Genomic DNA, 16532 nt, shown 5'->3' with positions numbered 1-16532 from the left:
GGCTGAGGCTTCTAGTGCGTAAGATGGCTACACGGGGGCCCCAAAAGGGAAAAAAAGATTACTTGTCTTGTGATAACACAGACACATGTAGATTTGTGTTTTATGCCACTACCAATTGTTGCCAACAGAGTTCTGACATGAGAAAAGATAAGTTCTATTCCGAGGACTGCTGGTCTAGAAATAAGTCGAAGTGGCCAGAGAATTTAGGTCAAGGTGAGTTTATTGTCCAAATAGCATAACCTAATTGCATCCAAAACCATTTGCAAATCCATCTTTAAGCTAGTCAAAATAACAGGCCATTATTTTTAAAAATCACTTAACACTGAACAGACAGGACCTCTTAAAAGGCAGCTGACTATACCATGTCACCATCATAACCAAGAAAACACTTTTGCCACACTTCCTAAAAAACCTTTTGTTTATACTGATCATGCTACTTTAGCACTTGCTAGCATCCTGACCAAATAAGCACCCACACCTCTTATAGAGTACATTGTGAGAGAATAACATTGACTCGATATGGCATCACACTCATTTTAAAGCAAAAAAAAAAAAAATTATAATAATAATAAAAGAAGTCCAAGACGAGAAACTGTAACTGAGAGAGAAAGAGATCTGAGGTACATGGTACAAGGGTAATGAACATAATGGAAAAAATCCAATGGCCCAGTGATTTGCTGGGGATTTAAGAGTTGGCCAACGGTAAGAACAAAACCCAATTAAAAGAAACAAAAACAAAACAAAACAAAACTTTTTTTTTTTAAAGGACAGGCACCTGTCAAAATACATTGGATGCTGTAATGTCTACAGTCAGTAAGGCACTTTTTTCCCCAAAGTAGGCTGCAGGCAGAGGAAGGCATGCTGCAGCTACAGTGTGCACGGATACAGTTGCTGATGGCTTCTTGAAACCTGAGCCAAGAATCGGGTCTGATAGTCCAGCCAAGTCTAAAAGCAGAGACACACAAATGTCTGGCTGAAAGGACTGTTCTGGGCTGTTTAGAATCCAGAACCATGAAAAGCCACGTGGTATGAGAAAGTCATAAACCTCCTCCTGAATCTTCCTGCCCTATTTTGTACAAACGGACGACAGCACGAGTAGCTCTTAAAAACTGCTCCGAGCCCACACCACTAGAAGCCTGCGCTCACTCGTTCTATAGCTACAGTTTGTTGGCTTAAGGGGACTTTACCGTCTCAGCACTAATTTCCCTTTTAAAGCTATACTCAGGGTTGGACTGTCTCAAAGATAAACAAAGAGGAATCCTTTTGGCTTAGAAGCCAACTGGCTTACTCAGACTTCCTCCCCATTCCTCCCTCCCATTCCCACACTACCAATATTATCTTCTTGAACTAGAAAATCATTATTTACATGATATAAGGTGCAAGTCTATTTCTTCTCCCAGCCCTGCCCCCTATGGCCCATGGAGAGAAAATTCCCCCCACCTTCTTTGAGAAAGTCATCCAATCCTGCCTAATGCTCTTTAACCTCATCCCCAGAGCCCCTGGGGTAGTGTAGAAGGCCCCAAGGGTGCCAGACCGCAGGAAAGCGACAGTTCCCCATGAAGAGGAGCCCATCCTGCTGGCGAAGGGACGACAGCGTGAGGGTTGCTTTACCTGACCCACCTCTTGTACAGAGCACATAGACCAAAGGGGATCTGGCTTTAAGACATGGTGAACTCTTCAGTGGGGTCCTGGGGCAGTTCCAGAATAAAGCCTCCCCTAAGATAAGCTCCTTGCTCTGAGGAGCCCTCCTCTCAACACGGGAAGACATTCTACTGAGGGACCTGTCCCCAGCTTCCACCCTGCAGGGCTTCTTGGCTGTTACAAACCTGCATGGAATTGAATTATGCTTAGCATATATTTTTGGCATACTAGGATTTCTCCCCCGCCCCCGGGATTTGGCCAAACTAGGGGAGGGAATAAAATTTGGCAGGCTAGGGGAACAACTTAGCCCCCACTGATGGAGAAAAACAGTAATAGCAATGACCAAAAAAAAACCAAAAAAACCAAAAAAACCAAACAAAAAAAACCCCAAAAAACCAAAAACTGAAACAGAGAGGAGGAAGAACAGATAGAAAGACAACAAAGTAGAAAAAGACCAATAGGTTTGGAACCCCATTTGTGGGAGGTGAGAAAGACGAAAAAAAAAATCTGTGGGGGAGAGCTGAACTCCGTCACATAAAAACTCCTACCAAGGAAACCAAGATCTAAGGAGAGGGCATCAGCTACTTTAACAAATCCAGGCTTCCTTCTTTTATTTAAGGAGGGAGCAGGCAGAAAAGCCAAACAAACTAGCACCTTCCCCATCAGCCACACCACACCTCCCATCACACCAGGCCCCGAGGGCAAGAAGGAGAAAAAGATCACCCCAGTGGCACCCAGGAAGTTACAGACTGCAGGGAGAGTCTGCAGGCCTGTTTCCTTCCTTACTCATCAGGTTCTCTCATTTGCTGCTTCTGTTTGAGCCAGGGACAGTCACTGTTAAGTGACTTCATACCTCGCTTTCTTTAGGCTCCAATACTCCCAAGGACTTTAGGGACCACGTATCCTTCCATCCCGTGTTACTCCTCACGGCCCCAAAGAGTATCCTGTGCAAAGTGAGTTCTTGACAAAACACTGGCTGCTCAGCTTTCCTCTCCAAAACTTCAGAATTCACAACCCACCGCCCTACCAGAAACTCCCTAGAATTTTAGGGTCATGCTAACTCACCAAATCCTGAACCCTTCCAAACATACTTCAAGAGAGACTGACTCCTCTGGAATGGCATCTCTGTAGAGACACAGCCTCTCCACCTCCCTTCCACTACCAATCCAATACTTATCTGACCTATTTTCCCAATCTTGCCAACTCAATGCAATTTAAAACCTGAAGTCCATGTAGTGCCACTCAGCAGAGGGGCTGGCTGTGCATAGTGCCAGCCTGCTGCAGTCAGACAGGTAGGGGAGAAGGAACCCCCATGATACCACATGCTGCAGATTCACATGCCCACAGATTCAGATCTAGAAGAGCCTCTGAGATTATCCTACACTGGGGATGCCCATGTCAGGGAAGGGGAAAGCTAGAGGGGAAGCTTTCAAGATGAAAGGACCCTAAGCAGATGAAAGCCCTGCTTTATGAAAGGGCCACAAGATGAGGGTCTCCAAACAGCCTGCTGGAATTCTTTTCAATCTGTCTCCAGATACCTGGTACCTAAGTGCAAATTATGACTTCCTAGTTCACTGCATAAAGGTTTTGCTGAATGTCTGCCTTGCGGGGGGGAAGGGGAAAGGGAAATCCCTTGGTTCAATTGTATTTTTTCCATCATGATGAGGATACCGGAGTCAAAATGGAAGCCTGATGACCTTCATGACTGAAAAGGTCCCTGGGTGTGAGACCCAGGACCCAAAACCACCCTACCCTCCACTGAGAGGGGCTTGAAGCCTCCTCCCCGACTTCTTTCCCCACACTAATGGCTCCCAAGCAGAAACTATGCGTCTGTGAGGTATTATGAAAACAAAAATGTGAATCATTTTCTTTTGTAGCTATTGATTTTGTCCAGTAAACCTGAGGTAAAGAATGTTCTGTCTTTGAAGAATGTGATCAGAGAGAGAGAGAGGGAAAAAAAAAAAAAAAACCCAAATGGAAAAAAAAAACAAACCAACAACAACAAAAAAAACCAACCATGAATACGCTACCAGAAGAAAATAAACTATGGAAGGGCTTTTCCAGTACGAAGAACTCCTATCTCAACCATCTACTTCAGGACTTGGGATTTAAGCAGTAAAATAATATATTATAAAAATGTTTATAAAATAGCAGCACACTCTGTGAAACATTACAGCTAGGTACTGTTAATGTGAATAAGGATGAATGATCTTAGCTTCTTAGCAGCGCAAAAAAAAAAATAATAATAAAAAACTGAACACAATAAAATGAAAATTAAGAGACCCTTAGATTTTTCTCCATCTTCAACCCTCATACTACGAAACAAGGCAGAATCTGTGTATAAAATAATTCTTCAAAGCAGCCCTGTTCTGATTTTTCTTTTTTACTCAAAAAGGCAAATATTTTAATAGCTTCATTACCTGTCAATTATAATTGTGCAAAAAAAAAAAAAAAAAGTTGTTGCTCCAACCTCTTTGCTAACTGAATGCCTCCAAGAAGTGGAGAGGAAAAAAAAATTCAAGTACGCTGAATACAACTTTGCAATGAAATTAACAAAAAACGGAAAAGGGAACACAATGCCACACTCTGATATTCATATTCAGCCGTCTGTCTGCACCAGCAATAACTTTTCTTTCCATGTCCAAAGGAGAAGTATATAGGTGGGAATTCAGATCCTTCTGTGCCATCAAAATGTAACAGCTTTTTGTTTGTAGGCTTTATGGAGGAATGTTGTGACAGGGATGTTGGTGGAAAGGGGTGTCTCTTGAGTCCTGGTAGGGATACCAGAACTGTGTACCAAAGAATGTCAGATACCAGAAGTGAATAGTCACCTGACTGAGGGCTGGAGGGGGAGGGGCACAGGACAAGGGAGGAGTCTATCCAGCATGATTTGCATAAACCATCCCATCTATTCCTCAGGAACAATTTTTCAAAGTGCTTTTCGAATGGAATGGTTTATAACAATGCTAAACTGTGGACCAGACATGCCAATCAGCACCAAAAATCAGTTGTTTTTTTTTTAATAAAGGATGCCAAGGTCACATTACCCTCTTCAATACATTAAGAGAAAAGATTCCATTCCAGATCCCACCCTCGGTCTCCATCTGCCTCCATTTCATAGGAGTTTTGGTTATGGCCCAAAGCGAAATTGCCCCTTTTGATAAAAACACGGTGGTGTCTGCCACGAACCATGTTTGGAAGAAGAAGCATGATGTCAAAAAGACACGTGAAACCCAGGACCCCATCACCTGCGTCCGACTGGCAAAATAAAACCTCTCTTTTAGGTAGCAGCTACTGTAGACAGCAAGAGTTCGCAACTAGAGATTCAGCTATGCTCCTGACTTAGTGACAAACAGGTGGTCGAGAGCAAAGGTGCTTCCACGTCCAAAATGGTTCGATCGCATTAACAGATTGTTTTGTCCTCCCTCCCTCCATCATGTCCCTTATTTCTAATTCCTTCTTGAGTTCATTGCTTTGCAATCTAATGACGCCATAAATGGCACACGCAGTTCCTTGAAATTATCCTAGAAGGGGTGTGTACGTGCTAGTTCATAACATGAAAAAAAAAAAAAAAAGCCTCATCTAATTTGTTCCCATATTTGCAGGCATACATTTTTCTCTAGCTACTCTGCAGGGTCTCCTGTAAGCATTTTACTATTACTTTTAACATAATCAAACAATAACTGTTCGCATATACAAGGGATTCCCTTCTGTTGTACTTCAAATAGGCACCAAATGCTTTTAGTTATTCCATTTATATAGGACCTTTTTCTCTCACTTCTAAAAGATCTTTCAATATGATCTAGGTGGGGGCAGAATTTTTTTTTTTTTTTAAGTTTCATCCTAAAACATAAAGAACAAAACACAACCAGAGAGAAGGAGAGAGCAGATGTGAACGCGTCTCTCCCATTCGGCCCGACTGCATCCTCACAGGTCAATATCCCGCACGTCTGTAGGGGTGCTGGCCTGGTCCAGTTCATCCTCCGACTTGGACCCATCCCCCTGGTCCTGACGGAACTGCTGCAGGCTGTTGAGCAGCACCACCTCAATCTGCTCCTGGCAGGCTTTGAGGCAGTCCTAAAAGGAGAATGGGTCAGACCAGAGCTGTTAGCAAGATCAACAACGTGCAGAGCGTTTCTGAAGAAAATGTACACAATGTAAGCCTTGCATATTGCATGCTAGTTTCCCAGTGGTAAGAAACTTGAAGTAAAGGAGATGTGTCCCCGTGGTGCCCTGGGACCACACTGACTCATGGGGCGTCCCCAGCCGGCCGCATCAGTACCACCTGGGAGCTTGTTGCAAATGCAGAATCGCAGCCCACTCCTGATCAACCTATAACAGAATCCGTATTTTAGCAGAAGGCCAGGAGAGTCGAATGCACATGAGAACCTGGCTAAGGTGACGAGCCACTTATGGACACGCAGCACCTGGTAATCAAGGTGCCAACTGCATGCTTTCTGCTTGTGGACACTGGGAGGTGACGGAGAGAGAGGAAAGGCCAGCACCACAGACAGCTACAGAACTAGGCAAGGGTAGCACTGGAAGAATGGATACAAAGAGAATGGACTGAACTGTACTCACACAAACCAGGTCTAAGTTCTTAAAAAAAAAACATTTTTCTGCTTACTTACCACCCTCAATTCTCATAAAAATGCAACACAGAAAGAATGTTTACAAAACTCCGGACACTTGAACCGTCCAATTTGGAAATAAGTAAGAATTTGCAGCATTGTTTGATATTATAGTCTATATTTGGTAGGGAAAACTCAGAGTGGGTTTGCCCCAGGCAGATGCTTCTGTCAGCCGGGTGCCTTGGAAAGCCAAGGCGACTCCTGGCTGTCACTAGGGAGGGGCTGGTTCCTCCAGCAAGTGGGGTGGGTGTGAGCTAAAGAAATCATTCTTACCAGACATCTTCCCCCCCCTCCTTTGCAAGGCTGCTTTTCTGCACTCAAGCAGCATATGCATATGGAAAATACGTTAACTGGATTCTGCTTGGGTCTTTCCACAGCTTAATCTATGCTTCCCTTCTGTTTGTTTCACTGAGCAAGTCTCACTGCCCAGAAGTTACTGTTCGCCAAGCACAAAAGCATTATCTTTATTTTCCAAAGATCTAAAATAGAGTTGGAACTAACTACTCAGGGACATGGTTTCCATACCCCCCAAATTTTCCATTCGTATCTTGTCCATCCCACATTTCAAACCACAGCTTTTTACGAAAATGAAGGTTAGGAACAACAGCTATCACCCAGAATGTAATAAAAATGAAAAGAGGGACGGTAATATTTGCGACCACACACCGCACTTGTAGGCAGCGGCTACGTTTTGTCCGCTTGTAAAGTAAGGATCAAAAATGCTCACAGGGTAAAGGTCAACTGAGATCACATATATAAGTTGTTAAATTCAGTAAATGATGACAATTTATTATGGAATGAAGATCATTCCAGGCCTGGAGTCGGGAAGAATTCTTTAGATTTCTTTAAGATGTGGTACAGAGAAGCATGTGCTTCAGACTGGTAAAGGGAGCACCATGCGTCTGCCACAGGAGGTGGACTGTGCCACAAGACACACAGAACCTGGCCGCAGAGGTCTGCGTGCCACCCCAAACAAGCTGAGGACTCAGGGACTGGCAACCAAGCGCCCAGCAACCTCTCTCAAACTTCTGTGGCATGGTCACATCCCCCACTCTGTCTGACCCTCTCTACCTTCCCTTTGTTCCTCCTCCAAGACCCAGCCTCCAGGGACTGTGCTCCCAGGTCACCTACCACTTGTCCAACATGCTTGGGGGTGAAGGCCAAAGGCATAATGTTTCTTAAATTTTTTTAATGTTTATTTATTTTTGTGAGAGAGAAAAAGAGAGAGAGAGAGAGAGAGAGAGAGACAGAGACAGAGCGTGAGTGGAGGAAGGGCAGAGGGAGAGGGAGATACAGAATCCGAAGCAGGCTCCTGGCTCTGAGCTGTCAGCACAGAGCCCAATGAGGGGGCTCTAACACACGAACTGTGAGATCATGACCTGAGCCAAAGTCAGATGCTTAACCGACCGAGCCACCCAGGTGCCCCTAAAGGCATAATGTTTCTAAGGGCACTTATGTTTCAGTGAGGGTTTTTGAACACTGTAAAGGCACACAATCTAAAGAAAACTGATCATAAATAAAGTCAAAGCTAGTGTGGGGATAAACACGGCAAACAAGTGACCATCAGCAAACCATGGTCGACTGTCCCTTGGGAAGGTTCTGTGTCAGAGATGGAGAGCAGGGCCCACTCTGCCAGCCTTCCTTCCGAAGTTGGAATTAGGTTGCTCTGTTCTCCATTTGAGCACCATCTGAAGGAGCCGACTTGTTCTTAAAGGCCGTGTTGGCATAACAACATCTTCACACACCCCGTCTCACATCTCCCGCTCCTTCAGCCCCCTCCTCATTCAGAAATGCGGGGCGGCAGAATTTAAATGAATATTAATTTCCTCTTTCTTTTTCCTTGCAGAGAATAAGAAGTTGAATCTAGCCAGTTCTTATGGGACGCCCCTCCACTACAGAGGTCCTTCAGGAGCTGTTGAAGGTTATGTACAAAAGTTTCTTTTCTGGGTGGCTCAGTTGGCTGAATGTCCAACTTTTGATTTCGGCTCAGGTCATGATCCCAGGGCCATGGGATCAAGACCTACATCGGGCTCCACACTGAGCATGGAGCCTGCTTGGGGTTCTCTCTCCCCCTGACCCTCTCCTCCACTCATGCTCTTTCTCTCTCTCTAAATAAAAAAAAAATAAACAAGTTTTTTTCTAGGAGGCAGGGAGAATGAGTCAGAACCCCTCCACACCATAAGGATGGTAACCATATGTTTGCCTCCATGGAAGACAAATTCTATCCAAAGCATATGGCATAAAGAGCTTTTTTTGTGTTTTTAAATCTGAAGTATAATTAACATACCGTGTCATATTAGTTGCAGGTATAGTGTAAGACAGCTTTTGTTATCCTCACTTCTCAGCCTTTCGGCTAAGATCAAGTGAAGAGCTTTTGTTATCTAAGGAGGACGGCAGGATTCTCAGCTGATTGAGAAGGGGGAAGGGGCAGACAATAGCTCTGAGCCATTAAATTAAAAAAGAAATGCCTGTCAGGTGTCAGGAATGAGGCCTCTTTAAAAAGAGGGCTTCCCATGGCACAGCCATTTGCTGAAGATTTCCTGATGTCAAGTTTGTGTAGAAAACCTTGCCCACACCACCACCCCCTCTTCCCCTCCCCAGGAAACCTCATGCCCCCTGGCCAATCCTGTCCAGCATTCCTTCCTCAGAAGCTGTATTTGGGTGCCATGGGGAGGTGATCGGGGTCAGGACACCTTCCACCCCCAAGATACGCCCATCTCAGGATTCCATGATCATCATTGCATTGGCCACACCAAGCATCCCTGAGAAAGATCGTCCTCCAGATGAGACAGAGCTCAGGAAAGCTAAAGAACCTGATTTCAGGCCGTACAGAGTCTTCCCTTGTGGGTCACCAATGTTTCTACTGTTTCTGGTATTTAGTCTTCCCCTCCAGTGGCCTGAAACCGGAAAGAAAGTTCTGGAAAAATCCTACAGGGAAGGCTGGGACATTTGGCAGTCACTTCTACTGGACAACAGAGCCAAGGGACTTCAAGATATGAAGTGTCACATTTATAGAAGTTCCAGCCAAAAACACGTGTATAGGCTTTCCCGAATAAACTGAAGAAGTTTTTGTACAAAACACTTCTTCAACCCTGTTTTAATTTTAATCTATACTGTTACTGATGATGGCCAGCTCTTGACCTTTGATATCTCTTACTTGAAGAGTTAAGTAATGACTACAGCAGTTATCCCAGAAATGAGGGACCCTGAACCCCATTCCCTGTTCTCTTCTAGATGCACCCGGGACAGAGCAGGAAGTTAAATCTCTCTGGGGCCACTCATGTCCCCGCTCCTGGAAAGCTTTCTGGGGCCTCTGCCTAACCCTGCTCCAGGTTCCCCTTCTTCACAACTTGGCTGTTACCAGCTTGACTGTTAACTGCGGATACTACCACCCTCATCTAGATGAAAAACTTCAGGGCAAGAGCCTCTCATAGGAACAGTGTCGAACAGTCTGTGATGGTGGGAACAGAGAAATCAGCACCCTCCTGCCCAGACACAGAACTCACTCTCTGTATTTTTAATGCCTGCCTTTAGCATATTGTTAGGAGCCCTTCTTGGGCCTGCAAAGAGCATGAGGACTTCCTGTGAGCTGATGAAGAGGAAAATGTGTGGTGGCACCACTACCTGCGGCCAGACGTGCCTACTTCACACATTCCTGCCCAAGGAGCCCCTGCTCTCCCGAGCAGAAGGGCAGGACAGTGCATGGGCCTGGGGTGGGGGAAGTGGTGACCTGAAGGGAGGGGGTACCCTGCCACAAATCCAGCGGGGCCTGGGAAGAAAAAGGAGGCAGAGCCGGAGAGGAGCAGAACTAAGGTCATTTCCAAAGGGCAGAACTGTGGGACAACACACACAGGCGACTACAGAATCGGGGAATTTGGGGGTGTGAAGGGCTTTTGGAGCTCAGACAGCCACATGCCCTTATCTTGCGCCTAGAGAACAGAACTAAAGCCTGCTTGTCCCCCAGTTACATCTAGTTAAAAGCTAAGCCTGGCTTTAAATGGGCAAGCCTCCAGCTTCAGAACTGCTTCCCCTGACACCCTGTGCTTCTTCCCAGCTCTAAGTAAAGACATATAGGGCAGAGAATCTCCAAGAGAGGGAGTCATAGCCCAAGTGGCTGAGGCGGAGGGGGGCACGAGTGGGGGGGAACCAACAGAGCTTCCCGTGAAGAGATGCTACGTGCATGCAAAGTGCAGCGGCTCCGGGACCTCTGCTTTCCGGCAGCCTCCGAAAGCACCAGTCATTGTGTTAAGATGCCCCAAATTAAGCTGATTAAAAGGAAAGCCATAATGCTCGTCTGTCAGCCCGGACAGGTGGCACTCCACAGTGCTGGAGGTCGGGCAAACCTCCAACTTCGATGATGATAGGCCCCCTCCCTTGGCCCTGCATGCCCCCCTCCCCCCCCAGCCCCGGAGCCCTGACAGCAGTGTTTGTGATCTCCAGCTCGTTACACGGGCCTCCGACTTCCTCTGCTTGCTGGCTCGGGCTCCGCGCCCTGCACCCTCCTCGGCCTCCATGAATGGGCTGACGGAACTCCTACCATTAGCCCTCAGTGTAACTGCATCACTCCATTGTCACCACACACGCACTGCACTCAACAGGGGGACAAAGGGCTGAATGAACCCCAGACCCGCGGCCAACTCAGGCAGAGACAACTTAGGAAACTATCTCATTCTTCCTTTCTTCACAGGCTGTTTGGCTATTTCCTTGCATACCAAATGAGGCCCGCAGAAAAAATAAGGCAGGAGAGGGAAGCATCAGCCTCCACTTCTATCCCGTCCCCCTCCCCACCCCCAGCCTCCCTTCCAGCCACTCTTCACAGGGTTCCTGACCACAGGCCCTGTGGAGTCTGCAGAGCCCCAGTCCTACAGGGGGTCTTTAGGAGAAGGTGCTGTGAAGGTGTCAGTGCCTCTCACTAAGCAGGACAAAGACATGATGCTGGGGACCCTGTGAAGAGCATGTAGCCAAAATCGAGACTTCTTCCACAGCAGAGCTGATGGGTTTTTAATAGCTCTCGGACAACCGAGAGCCTAGCATGCCAGGATGACCCTAAGGAAGGGATGTTCTAGAATCTTCTCTGGGTGATATTTAAGAATGCGACAGAGTTTGGCTGTAACCCAGGCAGAAAAGGATGACCTTAACGATCAGGTGACTAGCGTCTAGATCTTCTTCTGTTAAAGATCTCTGGGTAGCTTCACAGCATCGTCATGGCCCGGGAGCCCAAGTTCTGCTCTTTTTATTAGGCGACTTGTAAAACCGTGTCACGTGAAGGTGATGTGATTTGCTCAGGACCCTGACGTGTAATTAGTGCTAAGAAATCTAAGGCTTTCCAAAAGACCTGGGGGAGACCAAAGAATTAGAAACCCACTCGAAGCCCATCTGCCTGGCCTTTGTCTGCCGTTCCTTCCTTCCTGCTTCCCTCCCTCTCTTCAGCATCATTCCCAAGGCTCTGCCAGGGGCTCTGGATAAAGAGCGCAGTAAAAGTTGGGTCCTGTTCAAGAGGCTCTATAGACAAGCGAACAGAGAGATAAACGCTGGCACAAAGCAGGAGCCGAGCGCGGAGGGGACGGAAGAGGAGCCCCAAGTCTGCCTGGCGAAGCCGGGAAAGGTCCACTGGGGAACCGGGACGCTCGGTCCCTCCTCTCAAACTCACCCCTGGCAACGGAAGGCCCGGTAGAAGTTTCCCCCAAAGCCAGCACTGCCTCGCTGGCTGGCGTCTGTTTTTAGCAACACTTATGACTGGAAGGAAAAAGTACTTAAAATATACCACCCTCTGAGACTTTTATTCCCTGTAAAACTGTCAGGCTTCTCACTCAGCTTTCTCTTTGGAATGAAGCGTTCCGGTTTATTTTGGCAACCAGAGGGAGCAACAAAGACCAACCTTCTCAGAGCTGCATGGGTCCCTCCTGTCAAAGCTATCTGCCTCCAGCCAGTGAGCCAGAGGAATCAGGGGGGACTGGCTGTCTCAGAGGAATCGGGGTTGTGGGGGGGATGTCCTCTCAGCAGTTTGACCCCCCGACAATGCACAGACAGAAAACACCGTAAGCTTGAAGACATCACAAATAACAAGGTGCACTGGCGAGTGCACCACTGTGGGGACTCCAGCGTGACACGTCAGCTCTTTCTGACTCCTGTCTGTCCTATCTCACCAGAGCCCATGTGCAAAACGTGGTGCTGTGTACTTGACTTCTCCATGGGAGAGCTCAACACAAACCTGTGGGCATTTCACAGTGTGGGTCTGAGAGCACTGTGTGTGTGTGTGTGTGTGTGTGTGTGTGTGTGTGTGTTTTAATTGTGACAAAATAAGTTGAACGTAACATTTACCATCTGAATCATTTTTTAGGTGTACAGTGGCATTTAGTGCATTTACTTTGCTGTGCAACCACCTCCACTCTCCATTTCCAGAACTTTCTCATCATCCCAAAGTGAAACTCCATACCCATTAAATGACTTCCTCTTCCCCCTGCCGCCGGGGCCCCGGTAACCTCTATTTTACTTTCTGTCTCTGTGAACTTGACTACTCTAGGTATGGCACAGAATTGGAATCATGTATTTTTGTCTTTTGGGGTCTGGTTTATTTCACTTAGCATGTTTTCAATGTTGTAGCCTGTGTTCGCATTACACTTCCTTTGTAAGGTTGACTAATATTCCATTGCACTCACTAAGGAGAACACATCTAAGAAGAATACATACCACATTTTATTTCTCCATTCCAAGGACACTTTCTATCATCAAGTGGACTCTGCCAGGAGGCCTGCATTTTACAGTAGGCCTAGTAAGCTCCTTCCTCTGCATTTAGAGTATATAACACTCTAGCATTCATTTCCTTATGATCTTAATTTGCTAGGATTTTGCACATTTCACTCTCGATTTGTCTTAGGATCGCTAAGTTCCTTCAGGCCAGGAACATCAGGTCTCATCTTCCATGCACTACCCACCTGCCTCCACTTCTACCTCCAAGCCTTCCAGGCCTTCCTCATAATGCAAGTCTGCAGCTAGTGAGCTAGTCAACACTCCCAGGAATGAATGGAGAGTCAAGTGCTTCAAACACCCCACCTCTCGACTCATGAAATAATAAATGAGCTCAGGAAGGAAAACTTGCCTCCCTCCAAATGCTAACGCTTTCTAAAGCCACTCCTTTTATTTTCCTTCACTCTGAGCCTCAGCACTTCAGAGAGCACAGGCAGACAGATGGGAGGAGACCCAGCAGAACTCATGGAGGGCTCAAGTGGTTATCTGAAAAAGTGCTATGGATTTTACATTCTCCTCTGCTCATGCTTGGTTTTTGTTTTTTGGGGGCTTTTTTTGCTTTTAATTTTTATTTTATTTTTGAGAAAGAGAGAGACAGAGAGACAGTGCTAGTGGGTGAGGTGGGGGAGGGGGGCATGGTGGGCAGAGGATCCAAAGCAGGCTCTGCGCTGAAAGCAAAGAGTCTGATGCGGGGCTCAAACCCACAAGCTGTGAGATCATGACCTGAGCCAAAGTCAGAAGCGTGACCAACCGAGCCACCCAGGTGCCCCTCATGCTTGGTTTTTAAATATTAAGATATGTAACTGAGGGCCCACCGGTAAGCATCTGACATGTGCATGCAAGTCCAGTGCAACAGCTGGGATTTCTAAGAGACCTCTGAGCGGGTTTGCATCCATTTAACTCAGTCTGACAGCTAACTTGGATGGACTGGCTACATCGTATCTGAAAGGGGCAAGCACTTTCTCCAGTTTGCCATGAGAAACTGGTTTGCAGTCTTGAAAAGCACCCCAAGAGACTCCCAAGAGACTCCCAAGAGACTCTTGAAAAGCACCCCAAGTGGCACCTCAGGAGTGACCTCTGTCCATCTGAAACCAGTAAGGGGTGATAAAAGGACATGTGGAGAAGGCGGGAGACCCATGGGGCAACCGGCCAATTGGAGCAGATCTATAAATATCTTAAAGAGGTTACAGTGCCTGGGGTCAAACTGTTGTCACTGACATTCTTGTCTCCGGGGGGTCAAGGAAGAGCTGGTCTTAAGCTGGTTGCTGCTCGGGACTCTTTTTTGTAAGGCAGCCTTAATAGGAGATATTCAGAAAAGGAAGGAAGCTTCTCATTTCTATAAATGTTAGGTCCTGTCCACGATTTGTCTCTGGAGGATTAGAAAAGCATTCTGCACGTGAAGCTGCCTGGAGGGGTCTTTTCAATCTCTATTTTGGAAACCATGTTTTTAAAGCCTATGTTTTGGACCTAGAATTTTAAAAGCCTAAGAACTGCTTCACAGCAGGCCCCTAGGTTCCATGAGGCCCTTTAACACCTCCCTGCACTACTTCCTTGAGATGGTGATAAAGGCCAAGGCAAAATACAGATACGTAGGTGAGAAAGCCAGGAAGCTGCAGCCTCACACTCTCTGAGCTTCAGCCTTCTGCTCAGCATCCCTGTGGGGCATCAGCCACAGGCCCGCAAACCACATTCTCTCTTAACTCAACATACTCCCACAACAGGGCATTCGGAATCTCCCTGGAACATCCAGAGGGGGCATCTTCGTGTGGACTCTCCAGGGCCTCTGAGCTGACACACCTCTCGGAGTTGGTTTGGAGCAGAGGCCCTTCCCCAAACAAAAAGCTTTGGGAGCAACCACAAGGGTGGAGCGCAGAGTTCCCAGACGAGGAGTCTGAGCTTCCTGGGTCCAGTCCCAGCTCTGCTAGTGCCGCCCCCCCACCCCCACCCCGTCCCACCCCCAGCTGCTTCCCTCAGCCCTCCGCATGGAAAAAGCCCCCACTGGAAGACGCAGGAACTGCCTCGCTGACCTCTCAGAACCACCCCGGCTCGGACCTTCTAAGGACTGCAATTTCCTACCAGCTGAATCAGAGCCTCACTTGACCCTGGTCTCTCAAGACCTTTCTTCTAAAGAGCTTCAAATTCTGGCAAGCAGAACTGCAGCCTCTGGGCAGTCCACGGGGCACAAGAATGGAAAAATCTATAGCTAATAATAGTTCTTTGAATTACTATGGCTCTCTATTCTTTTAGAAGTACTTTTTAATCCATTACCACATTAAACAAAAGGGAAGTGAGAGGCGGGTGGGGTTGAGAGGTGTGTCAAGGCCAGACACCATTCTCGTGGCGGGGCACCTCTTAGATCCCCACCGCCCCCCGTGCAGCAGAGCCAGGCTCTAGTCCCCTCTCCACACTGTGTCTCCGCCTTAGTGGCTGTAAGCAGAGCAGCACACTGTGGGGGAGAGGCAGCCTGAGGACGTGTACATAAATGGAAATGAAGCAACGATTCAGACCCATGGGGAAGCCCACACCATGAAGGAAAATTAGTAAACAGCCCTCCTCCCACCTTGTTATCTGCCTGCTAGGCTCTTGTCTCTATTTAATGGCACACAGGCTTTCAAACCCTTAAGAGGAAGCCTCATCTGTTGGATTCTGTACTACCTTGGATGTTGATCTTGGAAAACAGAAACCACCAACAAAGAAAAATATCTCCAACACATCATCGTCAGGCCAACTGTCTCCCTCCCTGGGCGGACAAAAGAGACATCTGGTTTTAACCAAGAAGATGGCATCCACCTACCACATCCGTGTTGGTGATCTTGGCCAGCAGATCTACCAGGGCATCACCAGTGAGCGAGCTCACGTCCTCATCCTGCTGGAGCCCACAGATGGCAGCTCCCACACTTCCAGTTGCAATCATCGATGGCGGGTACATGGCGAACTTAAAGTCTGTGAGGACAAGAGGCAGAAGGTCAAGGCACAGGAAGAATCTGGATCCGGGAGCTCCCCAGCTTGAAGATACTCAGATATAGGGTGGTGACAGGTCAGCTGCACAGGTAACCCCTTACCCCACAGACACGTTCTCTTTTCAGTCTTCCTTCACAAGATGCCCTTTATTTATTTATTTGCCATCCCTGTGGCAGGTCCAGAGCTAAAATGGGAAGACTGAGGCAGGGAAGGTAGAAAGCCTATCTGAGTGCACAGTGAATTCTCAGAGGATTCAGGTCCCCCAATCCCTCAGTCCACAATTCTGTGAGGGGTTAGCATGTGCAAGGGGCAAGAAACAGTCTTCTCTGCCTATTCCATGGCAGGAATAGAGGAGGGAGGTCTGAGAAGAGTCCAGACAAGGTAACCTGTGTGCCACAGAAGTGAGACAGACCAGGGGATCTAGACGGTGGAAGGCAGGAAAAGTGTAAGTTGGTAAAATTTTATAAACAATAATCCTGATGTGATCTTGCCATATTCCGTGGCAAGTCAACAGGGACTGATATGGCCCATAACAAAACAACAGATGATTTC

General features: G+C 47.1%; 1 protein-coding gene across 1 annotated transcript in view; it reads right to left on the bottom strand.

Moving 5' to 3' along the window:
• Positions 1-202: 202 nt before the first annotated feature.
• Positions 203-16532, bottom strand: part of CCND2 (cyclin D2) — a 30352-nt gene continuing 14022 nt past the window's right edge. Inside the window, exons 4-5 of the mRNA XM_003988283.6 lie at positions 15814-15962; positions 203-5718 (exon numbers count right to left, since the gene is read on the bottom strand). Of these exons, the coding sequence (XP_003988332.1) occupies positions 5569-5718; positions 15814-15962 (299 nt within the window). The 3' untranslated portion in view covers positions 203-5568. The remainder of the gene's footprint in view (positions 5719-15813; positions 15963-16532) is intronic.

Source organism: Felis catus, chromosome B4 (assembly GCF_018350175.1).
Source record: "Felis catus isolate Fca126 chromosome B4, F.catus_Fca126_mat1.0, whole genome shotgun sequence".
In the NCBI taxonomy this organism is placed as follows: Eukaryota; Metazoa; Chordata; class Mammalia; order Carnivora; family Felidae; genus Felis; species Felis catus.
The sequence above is the reverse complement of the archived record's forward strand: the minus strand, read 5'-3'. Positions and strand labels throughout refer to the sequence as shown.